The following is a 26,084-nucleotide window of genomic DNA, read 5'->3' as shown; positions in this document are numbered from 1 at the left end:
GAATGTTGACAGATTAATTATGCAATATGGTATAAAAATCAGCAGGCAGCGTGGGAGGGTGGTGGCAAAGTTCATGTATTAATAACACAGCGGGGTGGCTCGCACGCTCCCTGTGTGGCTCCCTGTTATCAGCACCTCATCCCGCGCCCAGCGGAGGAACCTTCATCCCGCTGAAGGGATCAGGATGCTGACAGAGAAATGGAAAAGGCTGAGGAATCCCAGCTCTTCTGTGCTGCTCCAGGAGCCTTTGCTGGGTCGGAGAGCATGTGTGAGGAGCTTCACAACCCTTCTTTAGCCTGAAGAGCACCAAGAGGTGGCTTTGTTAGTGGAGATGCTGGATCAGGAGTTGGGGTTTTCCACCAAAGTTGTCTCTTTCATCCTATCTCATCCCTCCACCCCACCAATTAGTCCTTCACTTAATGAGTGGTGTCTTGCCAAAACTGCTTCTCTCTCACCTGTCCATGATGGCTGGTGCTGTGCCTCTTCTGATGTCCAGCACCAGGAACACTGGAGAAAGGTTTAAATCATCTGTAGTGGACAAATATGAGATAGATGGTTGTACAGGGAGAGGCTTTCCTTCCCCAGTAAGTCAACTGGGGTCGTTGGGCACAGCATCTGAGAGATTTATATAGGGAAAAATAGGAAATTAAAATTATGTGAGCCCCAGGGGTGGGTACAAAGTCATCTGAGAGTGCCCTGGTGTTGTTTGCTGTCCAGCCCTGACTGGAGAACTGAAGTTTGTAGATGTTGTGAGAAGTATCTGTGTTACCTCTCAGGATCTTCTCTGCTGAGTTTCTCCTAGAGATGTGCATCCCATGAGCCTGATCCTGCCCTAGGGCCTCTATCCACTGGCATCCGCTTCGGTGAGATGGATGGATGCTAAATTAGGGTGGGGTGTATGGATGATTCATGCCAGCCAGCCTGGCTGGACAGCACAGTCTGTGGCTGGGAATAAATCCTTCGGTGTGGAGCCGATAACATTTGCCATGGACAGAGCTGCCTGTGCAGCTGGCACAGCTCAGCTGTCCCCTCCGGTCACCCTCCGTGTGAAGGAAAGCTTGCCCTCCCAAAGCCCTTTGGGGCTGCTATTTCCATCCCAGCCTCTCTCTGCCTAAGTGCTGCTCATTTGGATTTTTTTATTAATGAATCTTTTTCCTCAGTGTGTCTCAGGGGGATGTTTGATATGAAACGATTTGCCTGATCTCTCTCAAATAATCTCAGGCAGCGTCTGGGTCAGGCTGTGGGGATGTACTTGGGCTGTTAGAGGGTTCTTTGTCAGAGAAGCCCTGGATTTTAGAAAGACAGCACAGACACAACACTCCCTCCTGCTCTTCTCTTGCATCCTGCTCCTGTTTGGCCCTTGCACAAGCTCTTTCCTAAAAAACCCATCCATGTGCAGCCAAGCTATGGAGAACAGCCTTTGGGGAGATGTGCAGAAGCATTTCAAGACAGATATCCCGGTTCCAATGAGGTGTTTAACCTGCCAGAGAACAAAGAAAGTCGTTTAAGGTGGCTTTTGAAAGCCTTTCCAAGGATTTGGCTTCTCAATTTCCATTCAAATGAACTTTCCCTGTTCCCTTGATGCAGCTTCCCGATGCCTCTTTTTACAGTCTCGGCCTTTCAATCTTAATTAAAAAAATGGAAAGAACAAAGGCACAATTGAGCAAAGTACTTCAACAAATGGTTGAAGTAACAGATTTTTCTGGCTTTCAGTACAGGCTTAGAGGTGTTTCGGGACTGTGCTCCATGAAATTGGGGTCCTAAGGCTACTGGTGCAAATCCCTCCACCTTTTTCACCCCAGAAGCAAGTCCACATTGATGGGAAATGTTTCGATCCACCTGGAGCAGGTTCTCATCACAGAAACTTGGGTTATTAAGGGTAATAAGTAAAGTAAGGTTAATAAGTAAATAAGGTATTAAGTTTTCCCCCATCCTTGTGGGTTTCTAACTGAGATGGAAACAAAGGCAGAAGCCTCTGAGTTGTTTAGAAAATGTTTTTTTTCTGCTAATGGCAAAGCTGATCTCCTTCCGCATGGCCAGGCAAGATTTGTCAGCATTATCTGTCACTGCTCCTTAAGTAGATGTGAATCTGGAAATGCAAAGTATTGGCTGTTAGTGAGTGGAGATTGGGAGCACAGGGTGAGGGGAATGGCGAGGAAAGTCCAAAACGCCAGCGGATAGAGCTGTCCCCTGCAGCTTCCCAATCGGAGCTGGAGCTTCCTCCGAGTCCCCTCCTGCCTTTCCAGATGATAAACGTTGGATAATTGATTTATTCCGGCCGTGCCCCACCTGGCAGTCGGCTGTCCCGTTTCCCCCGAGTGCCTGCAGCCCCGCTCGACCGCTCTCCCACCACACGAGGACACGGTGCCTTGGCAGGGAGCAGATGGACAGCCCATCCTGTAGGCAGCAAGTGCAGGAGGCTCAGTGCTGAGCTCTTTGGAGGCTGACGGCTCCCAAGACCCCGGAACGTTGCGGGGAGCAGTCGAGAGAGGGCTGTTTGTTGGTAGGAAGGCGACTTTTGCTGGCTGAAGGTCCTTTTCCAAGTAGCCCTCAAGGTTAAAGTTGGATGCTCCTTCCAGATGGTCTCCATCTGATGCATCTCATTATGGGCTTGAGCTGCCTCGCGTTCCCGGCCTCCCAGTGCCAAGAATAACAAGGAATGGAAGCCAGCAACAGCGATGGCTGCTGTTAGAAGGGCATAAGATGATTTAAGGGTCAAGACAAGACCATATGGCCCACCGAGGTCCCTGTCGTAACAACCCGGAGGAATATAAAACACCTTGTGTTAGTTCACCCTTCCTGCTTCCTCTCAAGGCTGTTTGTTGTAACCTTTGTGAGAGCAGCTCCCCAGCTCCACCCTGCTCTGATTTATGCCCCGAGCTGCTTTCCAGAGCCCTGTGGGTCCCCTGGCAGGTAGGCAGGAGGAGCAGAGGCATCCTGGGTTCCGTGGCTCCAGGCTCAGTTTTCTGTCACCCTGTCTGTTTTGGGGAAAGCCGGGAGACCCTGTGTGTGCAGCTGTGAAATTGGGTGTCATGTGTGAGCTTTTTTGGCACCCGAAGGTGAGCATTTACTGCTCCTGCCAGCATTTCTCATCCCTGGATCAGTGTGAAGTGGCCTCTTGGTGTCATTGATGGCTCACCCCTCTGCTGCCTCCAGCCCCCTCGGCCCTCAGCCAGCCCAACTGCTAAACTGGGTAAGCCACATCTGCTTGGTCTTTCCTTGAGATTTAGATTCATCTGGAGCATGCTCAACTTGTTGTCTTCTCAAATAGTCTGGGGCTTTTCCTTGTTCCCCTGTGGACTCACAGCCTTCCTTTACCAAATTCTGCTAAAATAGCGCTCATTTCCATGGAGGGAGCACTCTCAGAGCAGGAGGGACCCCTGGAAGAGGGTCTGTCTGCATCCTATCACTTTAATTCCAAGGTGAAGTGCAGCATCTTGGCACAACCAATCCAAGTGCTGTGGCTGCTCAGATAAATCTGAATTTCTGAGAGAGAGTTGATGCTTCCTTGGGGTGTCAGCACTGGGTTTGGCAGGCAGCGGGCTGGAGGCAGTGATGCTCCTGTTCCCGAGGCTTTTCCCAAAAAGGCAGTGTGCGTGGGTGTCTTGGATCGTGTGGGCAGCCACACCTCAGGGCCGTGGCTCCTCGCCCTGGTGCTGTGTCTCTGCCCCACTTTGGTGACAGGACAGCCACCATTCCCTGCTTGGCTCTTGTCCCACACTCCATTTCCCGAGGGAGCACTTACAGCGCTGACCTTAAAGAGCAATTTCGGGCAAGCACGGAGCAGCTCAATTGTTCATAAACCTGACATTTATGTCTCGGAGATTCTTCCTCTGCAGGATGCACTGCTCTTTATGATTTTATCAAATAAAATGCCCCTTCGCCCCCAACCAAGCTCTTTCTCCTTCCCTGATGTTTTTGTAGGGCAATCATTGTGAACAGAGAGCTTGAAGGCATCTGCTTGTCCTTAATGTCATGGCACGGCGAGGGTTAGGGAAATGCTTGTACAGGCATTAGCGAGCACGGATGGGTAGGACTGAGCTCCAGTCCTCTAATGTTGGTAATTACTGAGCAGGGATTAGGGACTTGCACTGCACACACGTGGAGAAACTGAGTATTAAATGCAAACAGACCAAACCACCTGACGGACCCACAAAGTTTATTCCTGTGCTTTTCACTGCTCTGCTGAAAATGATTCCTGGACTTTCAGATCAGTTCCCTGCTTGTCATGGGGGTGGCGTGGCAGGTTTGGAAGCAGCAATGTGGTCTCATCCCAAAATAGCTGCTAGCTGGGGGCAGGATAACTAGCCAGGATGCAGGAGAGCTTCAGACTTCCCATAAAAAGCCAGAGCAAAGACAGAGCTGTGGCCAGGGGTGCCTGTGTGAGAGCAGCCTTTGGTCCTGTCCCAGCTCCACGGGGACAGCAGTGACCTGAGACAGGGTTCTCTGCTGCTCTGTGCCATCAGGTTGCCATCAGAAAAGTTGTGGATGCCCCATACCCAGAACTGTTCAAGGCTGGGTTGCATTGAGCTCTGAGCAACCTGGTTTAGTGCAAAGTGTCCCTTCCCACAGCAGGGAAGTTGGAATGAGATGAGTTTTAAGGTCGTTTCCAACCCAAACCATTCTGGGATTCTGTGATTTCTGTATTTTCTAGGATTCTGTGATCTCCTCCTCCTTAGTCCTGTCTCCCAGCTCCTTCCCAGTCACCACACAAGGAAACCCACTGGATGAACAAACACTGCTTACTCTGACCAGGGCATCTTCTATCCAGCCTATTAATACCAGCTCCACATGGAGGCCTTGCTACCCTGGAAGTGTTAATTAACTTCCCTCCTCCTCCCTCCCAATATTTTTCTGCCTCGCTCTTTAGAAGGTCTCTGAACCAGGAGATCAATGCCTCCTGCTAATCCGCTCTTCAGCAGCTTAGAGAGGCACCACAGAATACTCAGTTTAATTCTTCTCTAACACCTTTGCTAATCATCCTTTCCAGCCCCAGAGCCCCAGGCAGGCGGGAGGGGAGAGTCGGGATGGGAGGCGCAGCAGGCGCTCATTTACAGCTGGCACAGACACGGCAGGACCTGCACACCGCAGGGGAAGGAGCAGGGCTGCCAGGGGGAAAAGCAGGGGAGGAGAGAAAGGAGGGGAAGATCCCTTGGCATGAGAAGCGTGGCAGCAGTGTGCAAACCATCTGAATGCTCTTGGAGTCATGGAATCATTTAGGTTGGAAAAGTCCAGTGGTGTTGCTTTCCGTCTTGTCCTCTCCCTCCGTGCTGTAGAAAGAGGTTGAGTTGTGAACCTGTGCAGATAAAAAGGATAACTGCTCCTCTTGGCCTGTCCACACAGCTCCCTGGAGTCTGTAAGGGCTTGTCAGTGTGGGTGAAACCCCTGAATCCTGGGGTCTGGACTGAGCAGTCTCTCTGAGCAGTGTTCCCTGTTGGCAGGGACGTGTGGGAGGTCCCAGGAGTGAGCAGTCACATCCTGCATGCTGCCGTGGTCCTCTGCAGCCGGACATCATGGAATCATGGAGTCATTATGGTTGGAAAAGATGTCTAAGATCAAGTCCAAGCATCCTCAGGCTTTTTGGCTGACTTGAGCTGGGGGATGTGGCACTGGGAGCTCAGCCACTGCCTCTCCAGGTGCTCAGCTCACTGTGCTTGGCCATCCTCCCCTCTGTGGCAGCAGGACTTCTCTGGGGTCACTTCGGCTTTCACAACAGAGCTGCATAAATAGCCTGGGGTAGCTCTGAGAGTCACCCAGAGTCACCCATGGGTGACAGCTGCTGTGCTTTGACTCCTTGGCTCTTGCTGCACAAGTTTACCAGAGGCTGAGTCTCCTCTGTGGAGAAGACAGTGGCCTGGATTTAACTGTGAGGACCTTGCTAAGCTTTTCCACCTCCAGCTGCTGGGATCCAGCTAAATGGCTGCGAGCAAAAACCCACGTGGAAGTGTGAGTGCATGCTAATGAGTCGTGCTGCCAAAACCAGAAGGAACCAACTCTACAGGGATTTGGTACTTTTATTTTTTTTTTTTTCCCTGCTACCCAAGTTCAATAGCAGCGAATTGCATATTTCTCTGAGGCTTCTCAACAAACAATTTACAGTGTAAATATATTTGTTGGCATGCAAATCACTCTGCATTATGAGTCTTGATTAATATTATAATGTGTTGATGAAAGCCTCTAAGTGGTTCTTGGAACTAAGGTTCCTGACAAAGATCAGCTGTTTGGGTGCCCAGTGTTTGCAAAACATTAGATTAGGGTGATTTTTTTCCTTTGTTTTGGTTTCTTTCCCCCATGTGTGTTGTTTAATAGGTTGTTTCTTTTTCCCCTCCCTCTGTTTAAGATGCTGAGTGCAAAGTGGCAGTGGCTCTTCAAACCAGGCAATTAATTAACACAATCAAGGTCTTCCCCACGCTGCTGCCACCCCTTTCTGCTCCTTGTCCCCCATGTAAGCAGGATGCTGCTGTGTTCCTCAGCCCCTGCTCCTGGAGATGCAGGGCAGGGAGAGGATAAAGGATACAGGGCTATCAGCAATTCCTGTGTGTGCCAGGAGCCAGGCTGGGACATGGAGCAGCAAATCCACATGTGGATGGAGCTGTTCACCGAGCAGCAGAGGAATGAGGCTTGATTGGCTGTGGGGCCATCCCAGGGGCTTTGTTCCCCTGGAGCCCCTCTGGTCTGGAGGAAAATTCATGGTCAGTCCTGGAAATGTAGCACCACAAGGCTCCTCCCCATGAGATTCCTAGCGCTCTCCAGGATGGAACAGCTTTGATGTTGTACCTTCCCTGCCAGAGCAGTGCCATGAAGAACCACAGGGTTCATCAGAGGCTGCTGAGCCATCCCCATCCCACTTTCACTGCTCTTCCTTCCAACTGCATTCCCAGCTCCATCCTTCGTGACAGCTCCTGAAGCACCTGGAAAACCTTTCCCTCTCCCACCCCATTCTCTTCAGCCAGAGCAGGCTGCTCTGGGTGCTGAATTGTCCCTGGGGAAGAGGATGTGCTTCCAGCCCCTCTCTGGCATTTGCTTGTGGAGACAGGAGAGCGTGGCAGTGACAGGCTTTGAGCACCATCATCCCCACTCCAGCGTTTGTGATGGCTCCTCTCACTGCTATTTTCCCTTCTACCCTTCAGAACTGAGTTCCCAAAGGTGTCAGGACAAATGCCACACTCATCAGCGTGGCTCTGCCCAGGCAGGCAGGAGCAGGGAGAAAAGGCAAGAAAGGGAAAATAACCCTGTTTAGCAGGCAGCAGAGCAGGGTTTAGTGACAGCCTCAAGTCTTGATCTTTGTTAAACTGCTGTTTTGCTCAGAGACTGACAGGGAGCACCATGAAATACGGAGTGTTCAGCTTGTACCTCTCCAGAGAGCTGTGCAGGTCGTGTGTGGCTCTGCTGTGACACAGCAGGGAGCACACCATGGGGGCACACTCAGCTCCCCTGCCCCAGGAACAGCTGGTTTGGGACAGCATCTCCCCTTTCCACAGCTTCCCATGGTGAGCCCACTCCTGGGTTTGCTCTCCTCCATCTCTCTGCAGTCCCAGGTTTTCTGCAGTGGCTCGTGGTTCATTTGGCCATCCCCAGGGAGAGCAGGATGGCAGAGCCATCCCCACCCTGCTCGTTGCCCTCTGAGCGTGGCAGCTCGTGTTGAGGTCTCAGAGTTGGAGCTGAGCTGGGCAGGGAAAACACAGACACTTAAAGGAGAGACAGAGAGAGAGGGGGAAAAGAGTGACGAGCACACGTGCTTTAAAAGAACACACTGCCTTTTTTTCCCCTCTTCCTTTTCTTTTTTCTGAAAGCAGCTGTGCCTTTTTCCAGCACTTTTAACTGGTTGCCAGGGAAACAGAGCAAGGGAGAGTGGAAAGGTTAGATGGATATTGGACGAGGCTAATGCACTTGTTTCAACCAAGAATTGACAGGTGCTTAGGACACCGAAGGTCCTGATAACTCCTCATTTGTACAGCTCCTTTGCAGAGCCTCGAGTACCTCCCTACCACCGTTAATTGTGTTTTAATCATTTGCAAATTATAATTCATCTCCATCAGGGGATCTCTAATGGTGGCTTTATGGAGTGTGTCCGCATGTTCCTCAGCCCTTCTGGGATGCTGGGGATGAAATACTGGGTACCTTGGGCTTCACTGGTGTGGGTGGGCTGGCTTGAAGGGACTTTGACTCCAGCAGAGGTCCTGATGGAAGAGGTGGGAATTGCAGCTGGGTGATCCAAACATGCTGGGAAAAGCACTGGAGGGGAGCCATGTGTTTGTGGCTGCCTGGTTTTCCCAGACAAGGGGCTGGCATGGGAGAGGTGGTGATGCTCTAGTCCTGTGAGTGACTCCCCTTGTCCACAGGGTCATCCCCAGCCCTGGTCCCTGTGTTGGCAGAGTTCTTGGCATCTCCCTGCTCGCCAGCAGCTCCCATCCAGCCCCACAGGGTTGCTGGGGCACATGGTCCGGGAATATCTGCAGCTCCACTTGGCTTTTTCACCTCCCTCCGGGTTAAAAGCCAAAGACAAATGCCTCACTATGGATTTTTGTCACCATTGTGATGCTCAGAGGGCTTTTTCCCTCTGCTTCTGTTTTAGGTTTTGTTTTTGTTTTGCGTCTGTCTTGTCTAAAATAGCAGCTCCATCTAAGGAATAACCAAGGGGCCTGAAATTCAGCTGTTCAGGATGAGCATCACATCTGGTCTGTGCAAAACACAGCGAGTGAGAAATGGCTACAGAGTCATAAAGCTCAGGCTCTGGAGAGGCAGGGGTGGCTGCTGAGGCTCTCGTTGCATTTGGCATTTGTAGCGTTTTCCTGGGGAGGGCAGAAGGGCAGTGATGATAAAAGCCAAGCTAAACCCCACTTGTGTCTGTGGGTGGGAAGGTGGAAGGAGTGATGGGGTGGTGCTGAGGGCTGGGGGACCCCAGCTCTGCCTCTGGTACCCTGAGCCTCATCCCGCAGCTCTGGGTGCACCAAACACTGGTGGATAACAGGGCTCCCTCCTAGCTGGGGTGACCTCAGGGGACTCTGCCTCATCCTGCCAGCCCCCCAAAATGCTTGGCTGAGTCCTCCCAGGCCAGCTCACTGCCATGGAAGATGGCATTTCACTTTTTTCTGAGCTGGGGAGGGAACGGAATGTAGTCTTTGCCCAGGGCTGCAAACAGAACTGCTCACTGCTCCTTCTTGTCAGCAGCTTCCCAAACCTGCCGCCTCTCCATCATTCCTGAGTGATGGGTACCAGGCCAGCACAGAGATGCACAGCACTCATACCCCTATTATGACATTGTCAGTGTCACAGCTGAGTGTGAGGGACTTGGAAAATGTCACTTCAGGTATTAGAAAATGACTGTGCTTTTGTCGTGCTGTGGTTCCTGGTCCAAAGTGCTTTTCTTCCCCTCAGTTCCAGCTGGAGGGGCCTCTGCCTTTGACTAAGGTATCTCTGCTCTGGGATTTTTAGTGAAAAGTGTGATTTCAGTTGTGGTGCAAGGAGCCAGGCTGACAGCCCCGGGCCATGCAGCCACTCCAGCTACAGCACAAATGCTGACTGCGTTCCACATCTCCTCCATGCAGGGCATTCCTCTCCCCAGCTTTCCTTTTCTCCCTCTTCTCCAGACCATTGGTGGCATACTGCCCTGCCAGGTCCTTCACCAGCATCTCCCCTGCTTTGGAGGGGACCTTGTGCTATTGACAAGAGACGAGCTCAGTCCTAATCACAGCTCCATCGGGGGTGATGTTTGAACATCCAAGACATAAATGCGAATTTTCCCATCCCTTCCCAGCAGTACATGGAATTGTGACCACTGCAGGCTGCTGTGGGGCTGCCTTGCACTCAGGTGGGCTCCAGAGCTGATTTGCTGGTATGTAGAGAGCTGAGCAGCTCCAGTGGCTCCAGCCTGTCCCAGCTGCATGGTCCTATCCCCTGGACAGCAGGAATAGCTCCGGTCGCTCTCGGCAGTGCCCACGGTGCCAGGGCAATGGGCACCCCAGCAAGCTGGCATTGTGCTGCCTGAAAGAGAGATCAGGAATAGGAAAGGGAGTGGAAGAAGAGGAATGATTTATGAGGCTTCGCTTGGCCAAGCAGGGCATTCTCAGCATATTCCAAAATAATTTAGCATCATCTATTGTGCCTGCAGCGGGAGCTTGTTGCGGAAAACGAAAGAGAGCAAAAAAAATCCGCCACATAAAGAAGGCAGAAAGCCCCTTGATGGGATGGTTAGAGCTTGAAGTTTCTTTTTTCCTCAGGGCTGCTGTCTCCTCTCCCCAGTTCTCTCTGTAAATCAAACTGCCAGTGTCGGATCGGCGGCTCCGTCTTTCCTGCAGCCGCTTCCCCGAGGCCTCCCCGCGCACCGAGGGGACGCAATCACCACCTAGAACAGCTTGAAGGACACGAGCGCGGGAGCCGAGAGGACGATTTGTAGTGAATAATTTAGTGGATGAATTTAAAGCTTTTGTTCTCGTCGCAAATTACCTGCGAACTGTACGGGAAGGTTTTGATCATACAAATTCATTTTACATCGCCTCTCTCTGCCAACAGAACCACCTACCCGCTTTGCCGGGGTTTGAACCAATGCATTTTTCCCTCCACATCGGTGTGTTTTGGGGGTGGGTTGGACCTTTAATTAACCCATCATTTTGGTGCCTGTGGTTTTAATTACCAGCATAGGATTGCTTGTCTGAGTTGTGTTGGAGATTGGAGAGTGATGTTTGTAAATAGGAATAATTTGTGAAGTTTGTTTGTGTACCGTGGGGTGTTTGCACAAGCTTTCAAAATGTTTTGCTTCTCGGTGGAAGGAGATGAGATGGGCACAAGGCTGGGATGCCCGGATGGGGATGAGTGCCAATGTCAGCATCCTGGGATGCACTGCCTGGACACTGTCCCGTTGGAGAGGGACCCCTTGATGGAGAGGGGCTTTTTATATAAGGGTGTTGTAGTGACAGAGCAAGTGGGAATGGCTTTAAGCTGCCAGAGGGCAGGGTTAGATGGGATATTGGGGAGGAATTCCTCCCTGTGAGGATGGGGAGGGCCTGGCACAGGGTGCTCAGAGAAGCTGTGGCTGACCCTGGATCTCTGGAAGTGTCCAAGGCCAGGCCGGACAGGGCTAGGAGCAGCCTGGGATAGTAGAAGGTGTCCCTGCCCATGGTGGGGGGTTGGAATGAGATGATCTTTAAATCCCTTCCAAAACAAACCGTTCTGTGATTCTGTCTCCTCACCCTGGCATCTCTTTCACACCCCTGAGAGGTTTTTCCCTGTCTGGTGTGGACAGTTGGATCCAAAGCTCTCTACTTCCCTTCCTCTCACTGCTGAGTTTGTCTGGGACTAGGGGAATTCAGCAAAGCACATGTGAAGGAGGCTGCAGCCTGCCCAGAGACCGCCACGTGAAATGAAGTTGTATCACTCTCCGAGATCAAATTATCCTTCTCAGCTTTCGGGGAGACGACTCCGGCAGCCCCATGCGAGAGCTCGCTGCCTCCTCCTCAGCTCAGTTTATATCCTGGTCCCCCGGCAGCCTGCAAATGCTCCCTCATCAGGGCCTGCTCTCTGTGCTAATGGCCCTCTATAAATAAGCCCCAGGAACAGCGATAGAGAACAATCATAAAAGGCAGGCGCATAAATTAAAGCCGATGTTATAATAAACTAGACAAGCCCTTCATCGAGGGTTTTATGTTTCTCCTTGAGTCGGCAGCTTTGCCAGCAGAAAATGATTTCCGTGTGCCTTGGCCCAGTCCTCTGTCTCTCTGCTCTGTAGGTGCACACGAGGGGGTGGCAGGAGTAGCTGGCATCACCGCGTCCCTTTCTTGGCATTCCAGGTATTAAAGCTGCAGGGATTTCTCGGAAGAGCTCTCAGCATGTTCTTAAAGTGGCAACTAGACCGTGGATTTACTGATGGTGGCTCTGGCCACTCCTTATGGCTGTAAATGAAATGCACTGGCTCTGGGTGGCTGGAATTCCTGACAGCTCAGCCCTGCACTTTCGGAGAAAGGTGGAAGTTGTTGCGCTCTCCCCAGTGAGCTGCGGTCAAACCTCCTGGAGGGAGATGCTGGTGCATAAAACAGCAGCATCCTGGAATGCGTGGTACCTCTGAAAGGCAGCTCCTTTCCCTTTGCCCCGGAGCATGCTCCCAGTTGGAAAAGCACGCACCGGTGGCTGGCACGCAGGATCCGTGCCGCGGCTCCAGAGTGCCTCGGGAGCGCTGGGTACACTGCGCCCAAACTCCTGCCTCTCCTGCCGAGTTCAGAGCTGTCTCTCCAAATCACATCCTGCATGACTGAAACTTGGCAGGGCGAGTGGGAGCGGCAGGCAGAGCTGCGTGATTGCAAAATACAACTTCCCTGGACTGGAGTAACCCGGGAGATGCAGCAAGTTGTGCCCTGGGCACGGGGTCGGTCGGGAAGGAGTCCAGCTCCAGTCTGTGATGCTACACAGGGGTCTCTGGCAAAGTTCATGTCTTGGTCACCAGCTCAGCTTGCTCCCAAGGCCTTTTTGGACACTTCTAATCAAAGCTGATGAGCCTGCTCCAGATTCTGAGCTTGCTTTCATCCTGTCCACCTGTCCATTATGGTCTGTGCAATGAAATCCAGAGGCAGACGTGTGTTGACAGGGAGGTGTCACCCTGTGCCTCTTGCAGGGGACTGTGTGGACAAGGAAGAGAATTCCAGACATCCATCTCCTCATTTGAGGCTCAGAACAATTTGCAGGCACATTTTCAGCTCTGATTTGGATGCATGCCCAGTCACATGTCCAGCTCCATGCAAGGGGTTCCCCCCTTGCTGTGCAGTTTCATCCATCTGGGGCAGCTCAGACACATCCCCTGGGTGCTCGACCAGCTTCTTGCTCTGGAAGTTTGATGGAGCTGCAGCACATCTCATGCTGGTGTGGGAAGGTGACAGCAAGGAAGATTATGTACACGGTGGGGTGGGATGCATAGATGGAGAAGAAGGAGAGGAGGCAGAAAAGGAGGGATGGAGAGAGAGGGTGAGCTGTAGGTTCTGCTTTCTTCCCTGCACGCTCTGGCCTGAGCTCCCCCTCGTGTTCAGCCACACATATTTCTCCATTGCTCCCCTGACGCTCTTCTCCCAGTTATTGCAGGGATGTTCCATCTTTCTGGCCATGTTTGCATTGGACAAGCTGGAGCCCCACTGGCAGTCCACTGGCTGTTGGCTTAATTTCCCCAAAACCAAGGCATCCCCCTTCTGCCCAGCATGACTGCAGCACCTCCAGCCCTTCTGAATATGCAGCCCAGAGCCAGACACTCAGACAAGCTGCATCGAGAACCAGAGATCCATAGTTTTGATTGTGCAAGGAGATGTGTGTGCCACAGACATGCCCTGGAGTGTCTGGCCAGGTTCCCTCAAGGGAGAGAGGAACCATGCTGTGCCAGTGCAGCATCAGTTCCCTCCAGAGGCTGCCAGGCACTCCCTGCCACTGCTGCCACTCATCAGCCCCTCGCTGCTCTCACACAGGGTCGTTTTCTGCTCCATTTCCTCCCCCAGCCTCCGGATTCCCCCTCCAAGCTCTGTTTTCCTCATCATCCTGGCTGGGATAGAATATGACTACAGCCACAAAGAGCTGAGATCGCAGCTGCCCTGGGGGCTTGTTTGCCCACATCACCTGTCGGATCAGGAGCCTGCATGTCCTTGGAAAGATATGTATTTCATGCCGCCGGGGTGCTAATTTGCAAGGCCCATTACTCAAACGAAACATTAAAATGGCCGTCCATAAAGCAGAGCCTTTATCCGTGCCTCCCCCTCGGTCTGTACTCCCTGCACCAGGTATAGGCTTCCTGTCAAGCCCAAGAGCCAAAAGCAAAGATTTATTGGAAGGTTCCTTGACTCCGACCTGCATTTTAATTATGTCGCCGCCAGCCTGTGCCGAGAATAAACTCGGTGGCTATTGTGTTCCCCTCGCTTCTGTCTCTGGATGAATGCACCGTGGGTTTGTGGTGTCCCCACTGGGGACCCTCTCGTATTCCCACGTCCTTACCTCCCTGCTTGCCTGCACGATCAGCAGAGTGGCAGCGTGGTGCTGAAACACCGATCCACACCTGAGGTTGGGAGGGAAGGATGCAGGGAAGGAGTCCTGTGCATCACTGTGCCTCAGTTTCCCTTCATGTGGGAGCTCTGTCCAGCCTCCCCCGACCCTGTGAGGGTGCAGGGAGTGTGAGAGCTGCTCAGCCACAGCCACCTCGGTGCTGCTGGGGCAGCAGGCACCCAACAGAGCTTGGAGCGGTGCGGAGCCCAAATTGCTTTTTGGAAAGCTGGATTTCACGCCAGGAGCAGAGCTGTGGCACCGTGGGGAATTGAGGAGCCACGCTTGTCAGGGAGGAGATGCGCTGAACTTCCGAGCTGGCTTGTTTATTTTGCCTGTGTATTTATGAGCGGGGGTGTGTATAAATATTGCTCGTGCCAGACGATGCTGGTGTCGTGCTTCGTGCGAGTGCAAAGCTTGACCTGGCACTTCCCAGTGGGAATGATGCATATTTATTAGCCAGGCAATGGGTGGGAATTGCTCCCTCTCTCGCTGGCGTGGCAGACCCTGGCTCAGCAGAATGGGGGTAATAATTATTATTAAAATAAATAAAAGCAGAAGCAGCTTGGCCACCACCGCATCTCCCATGCTGACTTCATGAAGCAGCCAACTTCTCCTAGGAGAAGGGCTCACAAGAGGATGTTCTTGGGAAGCTCCTGGCTGCATAAGGATTGACTACATTGATTGAGTTTACAACTCCAGGTGCCAGAGCCCATCCCCTGCCTCAGTTTCCCTGTTGACAGCAGTGACATATTGAAGTGACGTAAGTCTCGGCCTGGCAGGGGAGTGCGAAATTCTCCCTTCATTAATAAGCACAAAGTGCTTTGATATTTTTAGATGGAAGTGCCACGTATTGATATAATATTACTGTACCTCGTTTGACTTCTTTTTCGATTGCAAGTCTCCTCTTGATCCCGTTACCTGCCGTAACAGTTATCTGACTATATTTTATCATCTGAATATTTCAATTAAATTACTTTAAGGGGAAAAAAAAAGCAGCAGCCTAGGCTGAAGTTGGAAATGATCACTGTATCACTCCAACTTCCCTCCATTCCCAGAAGGTTAATTGAAAGGCAGCCATCTTGGTGACGTTTAGACAAATGAGGATAATTATGTGTTCTCCAGCTCTTTGAGAGGTTAATTGCTTAGATGTACGAAGACTTGAAGAACAAAGAAGGAATAAATCAGAAGCAGGACTATGATCTGATAATGTAATTTGGGATATTCACGTGCAACTCAAACAAATAAACCCCCTAATTGTATGCAGTTGTTCGGCCCCTGGGGTTACCGAGATCAGGCTCCTGGTTCTGAGGGATGCTCGGAGAGGGGGTACCAGCAGGAGAGGTCTTCATCTGGCTGGTGCCCAGGAGTGTCTGTTGTCATCTCACACTGATGATGACTTCTTTATCTGGCACTGAAGACAACCTCTTCATCTTCACAGAGCTGTCACCTGGCTCCTTAGTGCCTGAAGCATCCAACCCTCATCCCAGCAGAGCAGCGGTGGGTGGAAATCAGATGGGTCAGGGAGGTGTGGGATCAGCGAGCAAAGGATTTACTCCAGTGAGTTATTTTATTTTGCCTAATTGCTGGTGAAATTCCTGCAAATTGGCAATTATATTCCTGAGCTGATGGCTCACCCAGGTCGTTTACAGATCTCGCGTTTGGCAGGAGCGCTTTATGGTGTTCGCCATGAAATACAGCTTCACTCTCCAGAGGAGGAATTTCCCTCTTTTTAGAGGTTATTAATTCCATCTGCAAGGATTTTGCATCTAAATCTTGTGGCAGCACAATTGTGAAGGTACTTGATTTTTTTTCCTTTTAATTCATGCTGGTGGACCAGTGTGGGATTTGGTTTTTCCATCTGTCAGCCCCTTCATCCTCTTGAGATGGGATAGAGCAGGCACTGGGAGTGATTTCCAGGTGAGGGACTGATTTGTCCCTCAGCTTTCCCAGCCTGCTGGCACCACAGAGAACGGCACAGCGTGGAGCCAAGACCTTGGAATGTTGGAGCTTTTATGGAAGTCTTGGGGTTGTATGGAATATCAAGCTGTCCAGCCTGGATCAAACACTGCTTCATTTTCCAGCCATGAGGGGCAGGAAAACAGTGCTTTTTTTTCTTTGCTGAAAGCTTGAGGGTAAAACATCTTCATCGGGCATCTCTTTCCCCCTCTGTTCTGTCTCTGGGGAAGTTGGAATTGATTTCAAATGAGCAAATGCCTCCCCACCCCTAATGTGTGAGGAGCCCTGAGCCTCGGCCTCTGAAACACTGGTGAGAGGTTTTTCCGTCGATCTGTCTGGAATTGCAGTTTAATTCCCTGCGTTTGCTCCCGTATTGTGCATTAAGATACAGTGAGTTTATCCAGCAGTCCAGCTGTTTTGAAGATAATTACTACAGAGCTCAACCTGATGTAAAATAATCCTCCCGGGCAAGCAGCCAAGAGCTTGAGACTTATCCTCCAAAGACTGAAACCTCTCCATTACCCTTAAGAGCCACAGAGATAGCGGTGGGCATCTCATGACAAATATATTTTTGGTGGCAATCAACAGCAGGATGTGAGAAGAGTTTTGCTTTCTGCCCGACTCTTGGGGAGGGTGGTGTGGCCAGATACACCAACAGAGAGCATGAGGCCCACAGGTGATGGAGGCATGGATGGCTTTCCTATTTAACAGCCCTACATGCTTTTGTTTCCCCCAGAAACCCCTTTTGGGGTGACAACACCACCTCCTCGCTGCTTTGCCACCCTGTCCTGCCCTGGGGTGGCTTCAGACCGATTTCCCCTCCTTGCAATGCAGGGACAAGTGTCCGATGGTTTTGCTCTGGCTCCTTCTCTCGTGGCTGTGCCTTGGTCCAGGTTTTAATCAGCCTGCCAGCATCCTTCCTTTCTTTTGCAACTGTGGGATGCTGCTGGTGCCACAGCCACATCCTCCTGGGTTGAAAGTGTCCCCCTTATCCATCTGAGATGGAGACGGTCACCAATCCCATCAGGATGGCTGAATCAGAGCGGGCAGAGCCTCGTGTTGCCACAAGCTAATTACCACCACTTAACTGCCTGTCCAGCTGTGACAGCCAAAGTTATTTCTCTCTCTCTCCCTGCCTGGGCAGATGAATGAAAAAACCTGGGAAAAAAAAACCAATAGCAAGGAAAAAATCCAACCCTACAACCCCAGCGCAGGCGTGGAAGACTCGAGGTTCTCAACTGCTCAGCTCTGCTAGCGATGAACTCTGTTTTCTTTGCTGCATTTGATTGAAGAACACTGGAAATCAGCCAGTTGCAGGTGCTGTATTGTGTGGGATTAGCGCTGATTTAGGCAGGGTGCAGGCACTGATTGAGCGGGGGAATCTCCAGATTGTGTCCCTTAATGAGCACCCTTGAAGGGTGCTGATAGCATTGGCAGGTGTCTCTCACTGGGTTTTTCCCTGCTGGGATGTAGGACAGGGCTTGGTGCAGGGACAGGGGAATTTGGCGTTCCTGGTGAGGAAACAGCTGTCTGCCCATGTTTGCTAGGACAGGTGCTTTGATGGCAAATGCTGCTGGATGGTGACTGTCTTTTTGGAGAGGAGCTGGAAAGATGTCCCAGCCTTCTTCAAGCCACAGGATGTCCAGGTGGCCATGGAGAAGTTTGAAATCAGTGCCTGGCTGTGTTAGGGAGAAAGTGCAATCATTCAGGTACCATTTAGGGCAAGGAAAGAAGCTTCCCTGTACTTCTCCCAATTTCTGTGGTTTTCCTGGCCTGGCTGTCCCTGCTCAGCGCCTTCATTTTCATCTCTGTCTTTGGGAGATGAGGTGTGGCTGCCAGCATCGACTGATTCTTGTGGAAGCATTTGTGTGCCACCTGCTCTATAAACATTCCCATTGATTTGCTCTATCCAAAGGCCTTCTGCTTTATTTCTTTTGCTGCTACCTTACATTTCCTTATGAAGTTTTCTCCTGAGCTAATAACAGCTGTTGGGGCTTAGGCTAATGCCTTCTGACCTTCCCTACCACACGGGGAGCATCCCTGCACGTGGACATGGGTATTGGTGCATTGTTGTGTCAGAAACAAGGGAAAGTCAGGTGGGAGCTGGGAGAAGTGTACCTGAGCACCTGACCTCACCTGGCCCCCCTTCTCCTGGCCAATGATGTTGCCAGGGTGAGGTGTGTCCCTGCAAGCTGGAAGTAAAACCAATGAGGAGTGAAAGAGGGGCTTTACAAACTGGAGGGAAAGCCTGGCTTGCTTTAGCAGATCTGGCTGTTTCTGGATTTGCTCGATGTGGAGCATTAATTCAGAAAATCCTGTGAATGGCTTTGGGGAGAGGATGTGATACATCAGTGGGGGCACCATGGAGCAGCTCACCTCACTGGGCATCCCTTCCCTCTTCAAACTACGATTGCTTTTTAAGCCACCTGCAGCACAGCTCTGCCTGTATCAGCTTTAGCATCTCTGTGTGCCACCTGCAGTGGTACCCAGGTCCACTCCAGGGGGCTCAGACCCCCCTCGCTGAATTTATGTCAGCTCAAGCTTGGCAGCCACCCGGCACCAGGCTCAGCCTTTGCATGCTCTGGGTTGTCAGAGAGACCACCCAAAGCCATGTGAATGATGGGTGCAGAGCAGCCAGTGTTTTGTGTGGCATGGACCCCTCAGGGACTGCGTACTGAGCATTGTCTTGACTTCTGATGCCTCGCGCAGACGGCTCCCGCCCTCCTCATCATCTTGTTATCATTCTAATGTCTGGGAGCTGCAGTCATGGACCAAAACACCATTAAACTATCTGAAATGGAGCAACTCGACAGCCTCTGCCCTCACAGGCTTATTATCTTTGCAGATGGATATTTTATATTTAGCAGTTGCTAATGTATCAATTTGGGCTTTGATTTTTCACGGGGAGCAGCTTCTATTCTGGTGCCTGCTGGTGGGCAAACTGCCACGGCAGGGGAACCACCAGGGACAAACCCTCCCTGGCAAGCCCTGAGCCTCTGGAGAGGGAAGAAGGGTCCCATAGCCCTTGGAGGGCTTCAGGCAGGGGGTTGTTGGCAGGCAAGAGGTTATCCAGTGGCCTGGAATGTGTTTGAACAGCACTGAGGGTGCTTGGGGAATTGGAGCAGTAGCAGTGGGGCCAGACAATTAATTAAAAATGCAGAGAGCGAGCCAGTTGTGTGTGCCTTTGCAGGAGGCAGTGGCTGAGTGGCGTATGGTGGGGAGGCAGGAATGTTACAGAGAAAAGGAGAATCGTTTGGGCTGGCCAAGCTCTTGTACATGCCATCTCATACATCCCACAGTGGGTATGGGAGTGGTGCTGGGCTGGGACTCGTGAGTGGTTGCTGAAGGCTGGATGGGAGGTGACAGTGCTGGGTGATGCCATGTAGTGCATCCCAAGTGCCCTCTGTCCTGCTGGGGTGGTGTGGGGAGGCATGGAGCTGTGCCCTCTGTCCTTGGGGTGAGGGGATGGTGTGGAGCTGTTCTCAGGGTGAGGTGATGATGTGGAGCTGTTCTCAGGGTGCAGGGATGGTGTGGAGCTGTTCTCAGGGTGCAGGGATGGTGTGGAGCTGTTCTCAGTGTGAGATGATGATGTGGAGCTGTTCTCAGGGTGAGATGATGATGTGGAGCTGTTCTCAGGGTGCAGGGATGATGTGGAGCTGTTCTCAGGGTGCAGGGATGATGTGGAGCTGTCCTCATGGTGCAGGGATGGTGTGGAGTTGTTCTCAGGGTGAGATGATGATGTGGAGCTGTTCTCAGGGTGAGATGATGATGTGGAGCTGTTCTCAGGGTGAGATGATGATGTGGAGCTGTTCTCAGGGTGAGATGATGATGTGGAGCTGTTCTCAGGGTGAGATGATGATGTGGAGCTGTTCTCATGGTGCAGGGATGGTGTGGAGCTGTTCTCAGGGTGAGATGATGATGTGGAGCTGTTCTCAGGGTGAGATGATGATGTGGAGCTGTTCTCAGGGTGCAGGGATGATGTGGAGCTGTTCTCAGGGTGCAGGGATGATGTGGAGCTGTTCTCATGGTGCAGGGATGGTGTGGAGCTGTTCTCAGGGTGAGATGATGATGTGGAGCTGTTCTCAGGGTGCAGGGATGGTGTGGAGCTGTTCTCAGGGTGCAGGGATGATGTGGAGCTGTTCTCAGGGTGCAGGGATGATGTGGAGCTGTTCTCAGGGTGAGATGATGATGTGGAGCTGTTCTCAGGGTGAGATGATGATGTGGAGCTGTTCTCAGGGTTCAGGGATGGTGTGGAGCTGTACACTCCACATCCAGCCACCAGGATAGATGTGAGTGGGGGTGCCTCAGAGAGCAGACAGAGTGCCAGTGGACAGGACAGTGATGAAAGACAAAGTGCCCCGTGCCCTCCACCCCTGGAATAAACGGCACAGATGGCAGTGATGGAAGCTGGGGTGGCACAGTCCTGCCCTCGGGAGCTGCTGTGTTACCCACCACCGTCACAAGGCACAGATGCCATTGTCCCTGCAGATAATGTGGCGGGTTGCATTGTTGGGAGAGGATTAGAGGAGCTGCTATGTTTTGATGGTCTGCATCTCATTTGCATCTTGAACGAAGTGGGAGCAGAGCCAGGTTCTGTTCTTTTGTGTTTACTTCTGAGGAAATGTGTTTATTTCCGATGATTACAAATAAATCTCCTCTGCCTTTGCTCCAGCCACCCAGAATAAAAAACATCCAGTGCCCCTTAACCGTGTAGCCGGGGCGAATATTAGAAGAGCAGGAGAAATCCCATTAGGAGTCCCTGGCAGATGTAATTAACAATTTTCTCTCAAAGACAAGGGTGTTTGTTCTGCCCCTGTAACAGGTATTTTTGGTTGGTGGTTTCCCAGGGTGAAGCATCACCCGGTGGCTGTCGAGGGGTTTTGCTCCTGATCTGGGTGAGCTATTTTAGCCGCTGAAAACTGGGTCAGCCAGCAAGTTTGCAACTGGTTTTGGCATCTCCATTTGTCATCCTGACGAGACATGTTACCTACAGGAGAGAGAAGCAGTTTGGGGTTGAAGGGCCATAGAGGAGTTTAAAAGTAGAGCATTGTTGGTTTGAACAAGGAAAAAGGAGAGGTTTGAATCCTAGAATCATCAAATATCCTCAGCTGGAAGGGACTCACAAGGATCATTAACTACATGTCCTGACAACCCCAAAAATCCCACCACGTGTCCAAACAGGTCTGGATAACAAATTTGGGTCGATCCATCCCCCCAGCCTCTTGGCACGGACAGGGACCAGTGGTCTTGGCTCTTCGGATGTCTCCTGGATTTCTTAGGATGTGCATCAATATTTTGAGGTCCCATGCATTCCTCAGAATATTTTGCAGCCATGGAGAGGGTTTTGCAAAACTTACTGTATGTTTCCATCTCTTTGTGTGCTGCTTATCCCTCCAAATTACTGCCAGAAAACTTGTTCTGACCCTGGACACAGTATTTCACTCACCACAGGGGAGGCGTTGAGGGCCTTCCCTCATGTTGAGCCAAGTCAGCAGTGCAGGAGAGGTCTGTGACGTGGCCAGAGAAGGCAAGGGATGAAGGTGGAGGGTGTTATGGCTCAACCCACAGGTAGGAGAGGCACTGTCAGTGTCATTGATGGGGCTGGGAAGGAGCCTGCTGTGGGAGCCATGTGGGGTCTCTCCTAATAGGTGCAGGAGGAGGGAGACGGGCACTGTGTGCCACCAAACACAAAGAGCACGTCAGCAGAGCTATCTGTATTGTTGACACTAAGTGAAATAATTCCATGGCAAACTTCAAAATTAGCATTTAAGAATGAGGAATAGGGGCAATTAGAGGGGAAGCAGCGCAGAGCCGGTGCCCCCAGCTCCCACCCTCATGCATCTTCTCACGCTGCCGTGTTCAGGTTCATTGCCCTCGTCTCTGGTGGAGCACTGGGATCCCCACAGCTCTCGTCCTCCTGCAGAGTGAGGGGATCTATATGGGTCTCAGGAGATGATGAAGTCTTTGAGAGCCCACATGTATCATTGTGAGCACTGTGGGGGTCTGAGCTCCAGCAAAGCCTGGCATCCAAAGCTCCCCAGCCACTCTGGAGGACAGCAGCCATGCTTGGAGGCAGCTGAAGGGTTACAGGTGGTGAAAAGTCTCTGCTCAAAGGCAGTGAGGGTGTAAGTGGGATGCAGAGATGGAGGAGCTGATGGGACAGGTCACGTTGCACAAAGAAGGGATGCGTGGGGGAGCTGGGATGCAGCGTGTGCTGGGGGCTGATGATATTGTTCCCAAGATATTCCCCCTGCCTTGCTGATGGGCTTTCTCCAGGTGAACTGCAGAGCCAGGATAAGTTTATTTCCCTCCCATGTGACAGGCCCTTTATTGTCTTTTGTCCCTTCTGGACTCGTAAGGCAGTTTCTGGAGATGGATATGGTGCCTTCAGGAAACTGTTAATGGGGGTTTGTCTTTGGTTTTAATTAGATCCCTTCAAGGGAAAACCTCCTGGCCTGCTTTATTATCCAGCTTTGTCAGAGCTTGTCTGCTTTATCTAAACACTTTGCAGAAGTCTCTTTACCTGTTTGCTTACTGGAGACATTATCATAATCCTGGTCAATTGGAAATGGGGAGCAAAGACGGCTCAGCAGACAAGCAAGTGCCATCAGCTTAGCAGCTAATGGAGATCACTTTCCCAGACAGGTAACGAAGCTGATGAGGTGCTCCTTGTGCCAGGGTATCTGTTGCTGCTCTCTTTGTAGTGCCAATTGCCAGGGCCTGGAAAATGGGTGGTGGGAAGGTGAGGTCAGCTGAGAAGGTGCCTTCAGGAATGCCATGTGCCCTGTGCCAGCTGATGGATGGGGCTTTGCTGCTGCTGGTGGTTCTGACACATTCCCAGGAGGAGCAGGAGGGCTGTTGTTTTGAAGGAGGGTGGTTTGTCTGGTGGTCTGTAGCTGCAGGGGACAGTCTGGGCTCTGGTGGAGAGGAGTATGCTGCACAAAACCGAAGGGACTTGGTCCTAAATTAGCTATTGGGTGGCAGTGGCTGAAGAGTGGGCTGGAGGAATGGGAAGGAGGAGCCTTTGCCTCCTTGCTCTTGGCATGGGTTTGTTACAGAGGTCTCCAATTGCTGCTGCCTGCTCATTCCAAGTAGTTTTGAGGGCAGTAGCAGTCACCAGCACCACGGACAAGGGAGGGTGATGCTGTCCTTGCCCCCGCTCCTGTGAGAGTGTCCACCTGGGACATCCCTGAGTGCTCATGCAGGTGCAGCTCTGAGATGTAAATGTGAGCTGTCAATGCAGAATGAACCACCCCAGTTCTCAGGTGTCCTGGACTGGCCCCAGATCTCCTCAGGAAGCACATCCCATATGCGCCAGCCGAAGCTGGGCAGCAGCAGTTGAACGTACTCGGCGCCGGCACGAGCGTCTCATCCCTGTCACTTCAAACCCGAGTCCTTGTGCTTCACCCCTAATGAGGGGACCCGAGAGTACCTCGCAGGGCTGTAGTCTGGATATTTATATGAGCACAGACATGCAAGTTGTCTGTTTTACATATTGCTGCCCTGATTTTTCAGCGCACGCAATGAATAATTTACAGAAGCCGTGTGTAAGTATCTCTTTATTATTCATTATAATGAAGTGAGACAGCAGTAATAGTCCACTAGACTGGAATCCCCCAGGGCCGAACTTAACTCGGCTGTGTTTAGCTCTCCCCCAGTTAATTTGAAGGAAGAGAGGGCTCAGTTCCTGACAAGGACAATGCCGTGTGCCGGCACAGGGCTGCCTTGGTCTGGCAGAGCCGGGCTGGCGCCGGGGCATGTGTGACACCACGACTCCCGTCGTGCCGGCAGTGCCGCGGCAGGCGTGGAGGGCCATCCGTCTTTCCCGGCGTCCCTACGTGATGTGGCTGGCAGAGACGTACAGCTCCTGCAAGGGGAAAATTACTTGTTTGCAGAAGAATATATGGCTCGTTCCTCTGAACTGAGCACCCGGGGGGACCCTCAAACATGCCAAGTATCGCCCCTTCCCTGCGCCCGATTAATAATCTCGATTGAGGTGACGCTCTGCAATCTCAGCAAGGGAGGCATATAACACCCCCAGAGCCTGGGCAGGAGAGGGGCTGGGAGGGGGACGAGGACAGGAGCAGCCTCCCAGCCCCTCTCTGAATTTACAGGCATGTGGAGAGGGACTCACACGAGATTCTTGATTGACTGTCAGTGCCTCTTGCTACGATCTTGGCTGCACAAAGCTGCGGCAGCTCTGCCACTGCCGGCACTAGCTCACGTCTAGCTTGATTTTCCCTGTTTTTTTCCATGCAAAGAGGAAGTTTCCCTAGCCTGGTCCTCAGGTGGCAAAGGTGAAACTCCCAAGAGATGCTCTTAATTTAACCAAATGCTCAGAGCTTTTGCTGCAGATTCCATGGCAGCAGCAGAGAATGGTACAAGTAAATAGATGGAGAAGAATCTATCAAAGAGCATGAAAAAGCCATGTTTTCCAGGAACATTTTAATTCCCTTCCCCCCCATGCCATCCTTTGCCAAGTGTAACTCAGCGCTGTGGACCGGAGCTGCTGAGCTCCTGCACGTCTCAGAGCGGGGAGGGTGGGAGCCAGGCAGGAAATAAATAATGGAAACGAGCGTGTTGTGTTTTCAAGGCACTTGTAGGATTTACAGCTGCTTATCCAAATGTTCCCTTCCCTTCCCTGTGTGCTGGCTTGGCCATCTCCGGCTGTTTCTCTTCTTCCCCTCTCCCTGTGCATGTGCTGTGGCCCCTGTCCCCAGCAGTAGGGGTGTTTATCACCCCGGGGATGGCTCGAGGGCTGTGCCGACAAGCTGAGCTGTCAGCACATTTTACAGCTTCATCTGGAATTCTCAGTGCACAGCAAAGGCAAGGGGGGCTGGGGAGGTGGGTGAGAAGGGGGATAGAGATTGTCTGCCTGGCTTGCAGAGGTCAAACAATGGGAATTTTGTCTGTGGTTCCCCAGATGTGTGTAAAAGAAAAAGGGAGGTTTTATTTCTGGCCAAACCACTGTTAATGTGAAATCCCACAAGATGGGGGGATGTGGAAACAGGGAGCACAGCCACGGCATGCAGCATCTCCATGCTGGCAGAGCTGGGGAGCCACACTCCCATCCTGCTCCCATCCCTTTTTGGGCCCCAGGATGCTCTGTGTGTGTTCCATTCCAGGTGTGTGACGCTCTGTGTGTCCCCTCCAGGTGTACTGTGGATGACCGGGTCACGCGGGTAGCGTGGCTGAACCGCAGCACCATCCTGTATGCCGGCAATGACAAGTGGTCTATAGACAACCGTGTGGTCATCCTGTCCAACACCAAGACCCAGTACAGCATCAAGATCCACAACGTGGACATTTACGATGAGGGGCCCTACACCTGCTCTGTGCAGACAGACAATCACCCCAAGACTTCACGTGTCCATCTCATCGTGCAAGGTAGGTCTGAGCATGCCTCGTGCTGTTGCTGGATGGTTTGATCTGGAAGGCTGCCTGGACTTGGGGAGGGTTTGGAGGCCCCCTTGGTAGTGGAGTTGGAGCCAGAGTTAGTTGCTCCCATGGCATGGCATGGGAGCAGTGGTGTGGACAAGTGATCACCATGCCAGGGAGGAGATGAACGTGCATTGTCTCGGCCTTGCTTTGTTTTATAGTTGTCACATCGTTGTTGTACAGTTGTCTCAGGACACCTGAGAAATGGCAATGGTCCAGCTGAGCTCTTTTTTATTTCCCCTTTGCCTGTCCCCTGCTGTGAATTTGACCTGTCTCCAGTGCTTGGAATCATGTTACTCAGCTTGCTCCTGCAGGGATTCCTTAGTAAGGTTCTCAAGCACGCATCTGAAGTTGCTTCAGGAGAGCCAAAAGCAATGTGCTGCCAGGCACAGAGGAGAAGGATCCCAACAGCACAAGGGTCTGTGCTTCTGGGAGAGAGGTCAAAGTCACTGTGGGGCCAGAAAGGGCTCCTGGCACAGGGCTTCACAGGCAAGTGTTTTGATACAGCAGATGCTGTTGGGCTGCAAAGCAGCGTCCTGAGGCTGTTCTGATGGGGGGATCCAGGTGCTGGCAGATCAGAGGGGCCAGTAGCACTCTAATGGATGTTTCCTCAGGATTCTTGTGGCTTTGCACCAGCTACTGGCTTTTTGTCTGGTCTCTAGATTAATTTTTCAGAGTTAGTG

At 51.8% G+C, this 26,084-nt stretch overlaps 1 protein-coding gene and 1 long non-coding RNA gene across 7 annotated transcripts in view; both read left to right on the top strand.

Annotated features, from left to right (window-relative positions):
• The window catches only part of LOC147649471 (uncharacterized), a 30,416-nt gene extending 16,615 nt beyond the window's left edge, over nucleotides 1–13,801 (top strand). The window contains exon 2 of the long non-coding RNA XR_015278840.1: nucleotides 11,787–13,801. This is a non-coding gene — a long non-coding RNA (uncharacterized LOC147649471). The remainder of the gene's footprint in view (nucleotides 1–11,786) is intronic.
• LOC111939343 (opioid-binding protein/cell adhesion molecule homolog) overlaps nucleotides 1–26,084 on the top strand; it is a 337,984-nt gene that overhangs the window by 289,831 nt on the left and 22,069 nt on the right. For all 6 annotated transcript variants that reach the window (XM_086860992.1, XM_023941499.2, XM_023941498.2 and 3 more), the window contains one exon: nucleotides 25,118–25,350. In XM_086860992.1, coding sequence (XP_086717118.1) covers nucleotides 25,118–25,350 — 233 coding nt within the window. The remainder of the gene's footprint in view (nucleotides 1–25,117; nucleotides 25,351–26,084) is intronic.

The sequence above is a fragment of the Cyanistes caeruleus genome, chromosome 23 (assembly GCF_971803275.1).
Source record: "Cyanistes caeruleus chromosome 23, bCyaCae1.hap1.1, whole genome shotgun sequence".
Lineage (NCBI taxonomy): Eukaryota > Metazoa > Chordata > Aves > Passeriformes > Paridae > Cyanistes > Cyanistes caeruleus.
This window is presented reverse-complemented; position numbering and strand designations above follow the sequence as displayed.